This window comes from Berghia stephanieae, chromosome 2, assembly GCF_034508935.2.
Source record: "Berghia stephanieae isolate SIO BIC M18660-M18661 chromosome 2, UCSD_Bste_1.3, whole genome shotgun sequence".
Taxonomy (NCBI): Eukaryota; Metazoa; Mollusca; class Gastropoda; order Nudibranchia; family Aeolidiidae; genus Berghia; species Berghia stephanieae.
Window position 1 is genome coordinate 124557461 of NC_088361.1, and position 10465 is coordinate 124567925.

The 10465-nt window shown below is 35.9% G+C and overlaps 1 protein-coding gene across 4 annotated transcripts; it reads left to right on the plus strand.

Annotated features, from left to right (window-relative positions):
• Positions 1 to 73: 73 nt before the first annotated feature.
• LOC144966511 (uncharacterized) lies at positions 74 to 6994 on the plus strand. 4 transcript variants are annotated; one of them, XM_078903129.1, is made up of 4 exons: positions 74 to 477; positions 2837 to 2931; positions 3702 to 3860; positions 5846 to 6994. In XM_078903129.1, exons 2-4 carry the CDS (start codon positions 2839 to 2841, stop codon positions 6545 to 6547), a joined length of 954 nt encoding a protein of 317 aa, XP_078759255.1. In that variant the 5' UTR covers positions 74 to 477; positions 2837 to 2838; the 3' UTR covers positions 6548 to 6994. The 4 variants fall into 4 exon arrangements, with proteins under 4 accessions (XP_078759255.1, XP_078759258.1, XP_078759257.1 ...); XM_078903132.1 differs by having other exon boundaries at positions 74 to 405; positions 2833 to 2931; XM_078903131.1 differs by having other exon boundaries at positions 74 to 405.
• Positions 6995 to 10465: the final 3471 nt, after the last annotated feature.

Genomic DNA, 10465 nt, shown 5'->3' on the forward strand with positions numbered 1-10465 from the left:
AGCACGATTTTATTACCCTCAAATAATAAGAGTTGTGTTGACATTATTTACCTTTACTTCCGCTTGGGATGCTCAACTTAGAGTTAGAGGCTCTTAGCACTTACACTTAAACTTACACTTTACTTTATCCAATCTGGATTTTGTCTTTGAGTTTCTGTATTTTGACAAAGAGAAAATTAGAATATGGATACATTAACTAAAAGATTAATTTATGAAATGAAACTGAATGAGTGAGCCATTTCAACGGTAGAAAACTTAACTTAACTTAAGTGATAACGAGCTGACTACTCTATTACTATTACTGACTGAACTGAGTTGTAATAGGATTGTAAGTGTAGAATGACAAGAGATTGGAGTTAAGATGAAAATGGCAAACCCGACTTAGGACAAGAAGAGTGAGGACACGTAAGGTGTTAATTGTGACCAAGATTAATGAAAAATGCAAATGGAACTCATTACATCTTGAAATATTTTAATGTGAGCCCTTTTTACTTTGGCTGCCTCTGCCTCTTCTATATTCTCATCCTGGGAGAGTAGAAAAACATTCGACATCTCATCCTGGGTGAGAATAGAGGTAGTGGCATCTTCTAGCTATTCTCACCCCTGTATACCCTTCCCCCCTTTCTCATTCTCAATATTCTCAAATGTCAAATGATTATCATCACATCTCATGTGACGTGACTGCTTTTAGTGGTACTGGACATAAGGAGGGTGAATATACATATGCATTTAAAATTTGGTGGCGTTTTTATGCACCTCTCCGTTGGCGGTGATGGTAAATTAATGAAAATGTTGCTGCATACGTCCATGAGGTTTAAATAGTTTTAGATTGTAGTTTAGCACGCTGCTTAGTGATTACCTATGTACGTTTATACAATGATAATAAATTAAAGAATGATAACAATAATTTTAAAAATCACAAGTAAAAAGAAACATGGCACACAAATACTGATCTCAAATAAATAAATAATTTTAGAAAATTACAATCGAAGTTTTTTAATAACATGATAAAAAGCTTCTGAAAAAATAAAAACAACAAAAAAAAAAAAAAAAAAAGAAAAAACAAACAAACAAAAAACAAAAATGATGTCTTTCTCAATAAAGTAAATTTTTTTTTTTAAATGGCTGGTAAGGAAAGGGTCAATGCAAGGGGGCGATAGAATATTAAAGCCTGGATGTTGTAATTAAGTAAAAACATTTTTTAAATTTTGAATACACAATAGATAAATATATGTTTGTCTTCCACTATTCATATTGCTAAATAACAGTAAAATAATTTACAGAAAATAGGAATTCTGTCTATTGTCTAATAATAAAATAATATCATATACCACCCTTTCACAGCTAAGAGAAATAGACTCGCCCAATTTCTAAGAGTTGGACATTTCCTTTTATGGGCATATTATTATTTTGTGTTGACTTAGCTGTCTCAATTTCTCCGTACATTAGGTATTTTAACTTGTGTATATTTCCCCCCCCCCCCTCTCTCTCTCCCTCTCTCTCTCTCTCTCTCTCTCTCTCTCTCTCTCTCTCTCTCTCTCTCTCTCTCTCTCTCTCTTCATCATTTTATATTGTTTGTTTTTCCTTCTTCCTTTTGTCCACTCAATATTTCATATCTCTCTCTCTCTCTCCCCCCCGTCTCTCTTTATCTCAGTCTTTCTCTTCGTCGTTTCAATTTGTTGGTATTTTCTTCTTTCTCTTTCTCCTCCACCTATACTATAAATGTGTATGTGTACATCCCATTCTGATTATCAACCCCCCCCCCCTCCCCCCTTTCCAAAAAAACAAAAACAGACCATTTCCACCATCCAAGTGCCGGCGGCTTTTTCTCTTCGATCTCGTATCATGGTTTCCCCTACGCCAACACCTCGGTTGTTTGTGGGTCTTCCTCCCCCCTCCTCCCCACCTTCCCTCATCATCAGTTCATTTCTCTCCCAACCTAGGACAAAGCTCTGCATGCACTAGTCTAATATTGGATGACACTAACCCTTCCTCACCCCTAACACATGGTGGGATGAGGCCTGAGGTAGTCTCCATTCTTCTATCGTCCTTTTCATGTCATTTGAATGCCTACAGCAATCGTTTGGTTCTTTGAAGTTCAACTGTATGTCTTAGTAGAAAATAGGAACATTTGAAAAGTGAGTTTGCCTATACTAGTGGTGAAATGAATCTGAGGTTGGCTCTGAGATTAGTTGGTACGATAAGAGGTATTTTACTAGAGTCGATGGAAAAAAAAAATAGGGGGGGGGGGGGGTGTCTGTTCTCTGATTGCAAGGTGTTCGTTGAGTTTGTTGAATATGTTCCTCTCCTTACGTCCAGTATCACTAAAAGCAGTCGATTGAGTGATGATGATGATTGGGTGAGAGCACAGACTAAACTGTGGGTGAGAGTAGCGGGGGGATTAGCGAGAAAGTGCCACTACCTCTATTCTCATCCCTTTACTTCTCCTTAAATTTTAAGTTGCCCTAAGCCTAAGGATGCTTTTTATGAATGGTTTGAAAACAGAAAATAGTATAGCTAGATCTATCGTTTTTACCCGATTCTGGATACATATCTAAATCTGGTGACCCTTGTGAATATGTCACTGTCAGAATCATCACCAGATTAGAAAATGCCCAAAATTTGCACATCCCACCCACCTTTTATAGTCAAATTGCATCCCTCCCCCCCCCTCCCCTCTCTCCCTTTCTTTGGTCAAGTTGTGCACCCCCCCCCCCCCCCCTTTCTATTGAAGTTTGGCCAAAGTGCACAACGCCCCCTCTTCTATTTGATGCACTCTCAGACATTTTATTTTTATTACTTTTTTTAATGTTTTGATTTCTGTTTCTTTAGACAGACATGACAAGTAAAATGGCAGAGGAGCTCTCATCTCAGATAGAATCAGCCATAATTGACAATCAGCCTGATGTACTTGAAACACTTTTGAAAAAGGTATATCATACCATGGAACACAGAGGTTCAAAATAATCAGATGATTGTATTATCTTTATCTAAATATTTCTTACTGCTGAAATGTATACTTAAAATTTTGAAAGCAGTTCCTACTCACTCAGGTATGGTATAGTGCATATATATTTTGCTATATTTTGATTGTATTGATCACAATTATTGACATGAGCAATTTGGCATTGCAGATATATCATTGTTCTATTATTCGTATGGCATCTTTGGTGTAGAAGTATAATTAGACCTTAACATAGTACCTGAGCTCTTACCCTTGGCACAGGCACTCAGGTAATAAGCTTGAGTAAAGGCTTTTCAGTCTGTATACCAATGTCTACTCGTTGACATGTGAATCTATCATGATATGATTTACCATTGCTCTGTGATATACAAAATTAAGATATTAACATCTATCACTGATATCTTAATACTTAAAGGAACAAAAATGTGAGACAACTGCATTAGAGTTATAAAAACATGGATCAAACACTAAAATAATGTTAAAGCAGGATAATGATCGGATGAAGCGGATAAAGGAGAAGATAAGTGAATGTAGATTGCTTGTATTAAGATTTTTCACCAGAAGTAAATAAATTTTACACGTCTGATTTGAAAATGCTGTTAATTCTATTGCTTATCTCTATAAGTTATTTCAGATATAAGTCCCAAAACTATCAGTTAATTACATTTGAATACAGTTCATTTTCTTAACCAAAAAGTCATCTCCTAGGTTTTTCTTTGTATAATCTGTCATTAAGGTTGATGTCAATATGTGCCTAAATCGTCGGAATGATTCAGCATTATTCTTAGCTGTAAAGCTGAGTCGTGGATCAATGGTAAAAACGCTACTGTCTTCCCCTGGTTGTAACCTTGATCATCAAAATATAAACAATTACAGCCCTTTGGATCTTGCAGTTGTAAGTGAATAAATTTCTCTCTCTCTCTCTGTGTCTCTCTCTCTCTCTCTCTCTCTCTCTCTCTCTCTCTGTCTGTCTGTCTCTCTCTCTCTCTCTCTCTCTCTCTCTCTCTCTCTCTCTCTCTGTGTCTTTTTTTTTAATTATTATTTTATTTAATCACCAAACACTCCCAGCTTCCTGTGGATCAAATTATCTCAGTATTTCAGTCTTTTATGCCAAGAATGTAAGCATACGTGAATACAGCACAGTTGGTATACAATGGCCTCTAGTGGAACGGGAAATGTTCAAATCCCCATTTTATGTCCTATATAAATCATTCATTGCTATAACTGGGTAATATTTCTTGGAACTATGGGGATGTGAGTTGCAAATTTAGTACCCAGTTGAGAAAAAGAAACTACTCAAGAAGAAAAGAGGAAAGCACAAATGGCACACATAACATACACAAACTGGAATGGAAAGGGGTGGGAGTCGGTGAAGAGTAGTTACTGGGTGTCCTCTTGATGTTTTTCTATGTACTTTATACATAGGTCTCAATTTCCCACTATATAGTGGAAATCCTCTATCTTCATTTTCTCTGCCGTCTCCCTACCTCCCCCTCCCCTTTCTCCCCATCCCCTCCCCCACTTACCCCTACCTTCCCTTCTCAACCTCTAGTGTCTAGTAATGATTTGGTGTCTGTTTATTTTATATTTTTTTCAAACTTTATGCAAACAGTCTGAACATATAGGGTTCACGTTTGTTGAAGCTTTTGGGTGAGATTAATTATAACAACTGTTAAGTCAGTGCTGCATGTAAAGTACCTCCTTTTTTCCAAATTTGGAGTTGAGACCTATGTTTTTATGTGTGTATACTGCAATGATGCAACAAAAGGCTAGTAAGAGGTACGTGACTGACCAATCAACAGGTTTGTATTCTTTGACCTAATGTGTTAGGCGAAGAGTAAAAAAAATAGTAAAGGTTATGTGATTCATGACTTATTAGGTAACTATGTCTAATGAGAAGTGATGGGCAATGAGCTATCTCTATGTGAAGCCTAAGGCTGTCTTTTCTTACCATTGGGCCGGTACATACTTAAGTTTTGAAGTGCAGTTAGTAGTGGTAGTAGCTGTCAGTGCTGGGGCTTGGTTGGGTGGAAAGTAGAGATAAGAGGGGTGATGGAATTTAACCATGATATCGTTCCATCTTGCCTTTTGTTCTGAAGTAAGTGGTAGGGGGAGGGGGGGTTAAAAGGATGGCAGTCACTGTCACAATGTCTGATTTATTTTCTAAGGGAGATTACTCAAAATGTGTACCTTACATTATTCCTTTCGCTCTGTATTGCCCCCCCCCCCCCCCCCCTTCAATACTGTATGCAATGCATTGATATATTGGGACTTGGCTACAACAGGGATTTCTTGCTAGTTCCACTTTTCCCATTGTATCCGAATTCCACTGTTTGTTTCCAAATGAGTAGAAGTTTAAGCAGTTACTACTATGAATTTGTAGAATTGGTGAATTCTATGAAAAAAAATAATTCAACTTCTTGACTATTTTACTCTTCATGAAAATAGTTTTATCATTTCCTAGAGCTGTTGATATTTTTGACAACACTGAAAAAACAATGCCAATATGTTTATTTAATTTTGTTAATGGTCCTGAGTAATTCACTAATTGTTCAAAAATTATGAAAAAGGAGAAAAGGGGGCAGAACAGCAATAAACTAACTGCAGTATGTTGCAGCAGACAACAAGATTATGTGGATTCAAATTTCAAGTTGTGATGGAGAATGGTTTGAATTATACAAAAAGATAAATAAAATTCACTTTATTCACCCTCTTGGTGAAATTTTTATTGAGGCTCTATTCTCAGGGAAGACTGGTATCATACAGGCATCTATCATCAACTGCAGTTATGTACACACACTCAGGGATTTCTATTTTAGTATTGATTTTGACTTTTATATAGTTATATTTTAAGGCATATAATATTTCTATTATTCACAGGTAATGGCCTTTGATAATCAAAAGGAACCTCGTCAGAGCGCATGTTGGAATATCCTTGAAATACTCCTTGAAGCGGGAGCTGAGCCTGCCTGTTCATTTGCCATGGTTTATATTGTCAGATCAGCATTGAAACTTAATGATGATCAGTTTATGCTCCGTTTTATTCACACCCTGACACATTTCTCCACATCATTGGACCTCCACTCTCTATTCCTGTGGCAGCTCCATCGTAATCAACCCTTGTATTCGGGGATTAGCAGTGATGAGTTTTTGGAACAGTCTGCATATTTTACAATCAAACTCATTAAACGATATGGAAAAGAAGGGTTGGATAATATTCTTAGCTGTTTCAGTTATTATTCTGATTCTCATTGGGATGTGAAAAACAAGAAGGAAGCATTAATGACAAAGCTTCTGGTATATGCCACAGTTTGCGGTTGGAAATGGCAACATTCTACTGACCTGGCTTGGATAGCATTATTTAATCCACAACTTTCACATTGGTGTCGAAAGATGCCGAACACTGTCCATTCTTTAACTCATCTCTGCCGTCTTTCAATCATTTCAATGCCAGCTGCAAGACAACATTTTCACTCACAAGCTTTGCCACGTGTTATTAAAAATTACATAAATTTCTGTGATATTGATGCCTTTATACTGTCTTCGTCCCAGAATTTGCCACTGGAATGCATACAGCTTTAAATTCTTATAAATGTTTAGAATACATCATGTAAAATGTTGTTGCATAGAATGTTGATATTCACACAAAACAGCTTTGTTGCCTAATGGATGACTACATCATTTTTTTGGAGAGAAAATAAAGAATTCAGTCTTGACATTTGCTCTCAATAGATACCATGCTTACATTGCAAATGGCACCGCTGTGAAAACACTTGATATTCAAGTATTGTTTTAACAGTATAATTGTTCCTGACTTCCCATAGTGGGCAGGGAGGCACTTACTGTGTCTTCTATCCCCCTATATCTGTTTTCCAGCATGCTTTCTGTCTTTGACTTGGAATGAGATTTCTTGGTTTTGTCCTGGATACTCTTGCTGGGAGGGAAACAGTCAAATGTATAGTTAGAGTTTTGGGAGATGGTATTTTTGCTTGTAAATCATCTCTATGTTATGCACTGTAATTTTTTACACACACACACACACACATATATATATATATATATATATATATATATATATATATATATATATATATATATATATATATACATTTTATATTGTATATATATGATTTATAAACATTTGAGTGTCTTCCTCTTAGCAGGGACCTGTGCTTATGTCAGGATGAGACTTTTAGGTGATTTCAAACTAAGTACACTGATGGTTGTCTGCTCTTGGAATCTACATCTGTTCCGTATTTGAACCAATTCCCCTTTGTCTTACTTTATCTTGGGTACTTTAATCATAATTCTAGAACCTTATACTACCCCATTTTCTTCCTTTTTACTGGCGCTGATATAGTAAAACCCTTAAAAACAAACAACAAAAACAAAACAATTTAATAATAATAAGCTGCATTTTCTTGTTCCACATGATACACCAGGAGGGACTTAATGGATCATATTGTATCACCAGGATAGCACTTCAGCATTCACTATATTAGTGAGCTGTACTCATATTTGATCTTTGGGTGGTAATTAGTAATTTATATCTGTGTTCAGTTAGCAGACACTTCAGGGTGCTTTGTCTTACTTGAGATTTAACAATCAAATATTGTGCACTTTGGTTACAACGAAGTCAATGGGGCTGGCAGTAAATGTTTGTTATGATTCATGTTACATTGAATCTGAGTGGTCAATTTGACATTAATATACAAGGGATGTAACCTTGGATTGATTTCAACCAATTATTGGCTGGGCAAAAGGTTAAGATTAATAGGTTTATTTCATTTCCACTCCTTAGTCCTTCTGCCATTCCCGTCTCGCAGCATTTAAGAAATGTAATCTTCCCAATCCCAGGATTCCCATTTTTCTTCACACCCCACCACTCATCTTCTTCAACAGTGATAACTATTGCACCCAAACTGGCATGCTCACACAGCCACACCTTACCTCCCATAGTGGGCAGGGAGGCACTTACTGTGTCTTCTATCCCCCTCTATCTGTTTTCCAACGTGCTTTCTGTCTTTGTCTTGGAATGAGATTACTTGGTTTTGTCCACACTGGCCGGATACCATGGCTGAGAGGGAAACAGTCAAATGTTTAGTTAGAGTTTTGGGAGATGATATTTTTTTCCTCGTAAATCATCTCTCTGTTATGCACTGTATTGTTTTGTTTTACATGTTATATATGATTTGTAAGCACTTGAGTGTACCTCTCTTAGTTGGGGCCTGTGCTTGTGTCTGGATGAGACTTTTCGGTGATCACAAGCTAAGTACTTTGATAGTGTGCTCTTGGATTCCACTTCTGTTTCCTATTTGATCAAATTCCCCTTTGTCTTACCTTTTCTTGGGGCTTTAATTGTAATTCTAGAACTTTTTACTATCCCATTTTCTTCCTTTTTACTGGCGCTGATATGACCTTAATGTGTTGCAAGCGCCGTAAAACCCTCAATAACAAACAAAGTCATTGCGCTACCCAAATTGTTGCTGACAGTCACTCTGTCATCCACCGTTTGCCATAAACCCACACACAGGCAATGCTCACATCCCAAACCCAATGCTTTGATTATTTGTGTATTATAGTTTAAAAGAGGTCTGCCAGACAATGCCAGTGTAATAAAGCTCAGTGAGTTCAAAACGGGATGCAAGATATTTTTAATTTGTTTTGTCTCCACTCTTTGCATTTTCGATTTACTTGTTGTAGCCAAAGCTTGTGGTTATGAACTTCGTGGAATGTGGTGGCTTTAGCAGTGTCAAATAGAGGGGAAATCTTGAATTTTAAAGTTTTCATTGGATCCAAAGTCGCTGTATCCAAGGTGCACTATAATAAATCAACATTACTCTAATGTATCCAATTGCTTGTTAATGGAATGCAGAGTTTGATTTCTCATTGGACAGTCTTAAGTCTTATGAAAAGGGTGTGGGAGTTACTTTTGATTCACTTTTGAATTTTGATGTTCATATTGATAATTGTGTAAGCCATGCAAACAGAATGATGGGAATATTATATAGAACCTTTATAAGTCTTGATAAAACCACATTTTTATATTTGTATAAATCGCTCGTTCGACCAATTCTAGAATATGGAAATTGCATCTGGAGCCCATTATATAAAAGACAATCTATTAGAATTGAAAGTGTACAGAGGAGAGCTACCAAAAAGTTTTATACAATACAGTATATATCTTATAAGGAAAGGTTAGAATTTCTTGACTTACCCAGTTTGAAATATAGAAGAATTAGTGGGGATTTAATTCAGGTTTATAGATTGATACATGGTCTGGATAGGATAGACTTTTCTGATTTTTTTTTCATATTTTAATATTACTTTTACTAGAGGGGACAAGTTTAACAAACATAAGACAAAACTGGTTCGGTATTCTTATTGTCCAGAAATGGAACAGTTTGAAATTCGAAACATAGAATGCAAAATCTATGGATTATTTCAAGGTGTCAGTAGACAGATGGAAGATTTATATATGACGAATAATACTTGTTTGCACTGCTGTTGACATGGCTTTCAATCTTATATGTATATATTATGCATTATTATATTATTATGGTTATCTTCTATATGGGTGTGTATGGGTGTGTGTGTGTGTGCTTCGATTGCATGTCACGGTTAAAGATATATGTTTGTACACCACATATACATGAGTACATTTAAGTTGAAATACTATCTTTACCACGTGTATCATTATTGTAATCTTTAATCAATCGATTTATGGCATGACTATTAATATTAAGGGCATTCAAAGGATTTGATCCTATTTTGCCCTATACCATATGTTATGTTATGTTAAGTCTAAGCATTTTTAAAATCAATTTCTGGATCAGTTTGTCAATCTTTTAAATAGTCATATTTTATTTGTCCATCTTTATTCCCGGAGAAAAGAATTTTACTAACGTCTCCTAACGTGCCGTTTTCTTTTGAACTTTTCATTGTAAAAACTGTACATAAACAGGTATTGAACATTATAACTAATTTCATTTTCCCTCCAACTATTGTACTTAATGATGATTGGTCCTCTGTTTTAGTTATAGTACACTGCATTACGCTTAAGAAATTCCCACAGGGTTGCTGTACCCAGAAAAAAAAAATTATTTCTGAATACATTGAAAAACAAAACAAAACCTTCTTTATTTCACATATTGATAGGTTGATAAGTTCACAACCTTTTGAAGGGTCAGACAAAGAGTTTACACTGCAGTCTGGTTAAAATAAACTGCATTAAGATAAACTCTCGCTTAAAATAAACTCTGAGGCTGGTCCCAATTTTTCTGCTCTAATAAATAATTTAAAACGTTTAAGATAAACTCTATCCTTGAGCTAGTCCAGATACGATAAACTCATCAATCTGGATCTGCATGACTGGGACTAAGATAGATAGACAGGGAAACTCTATCTACCATCTTTTAGTCTCCTCATCATTCAATGCATACACTTGCCACAATCAAGAAACAACACCGGTTATATTAGTTGAGTGTGTAGTGTGTCCAA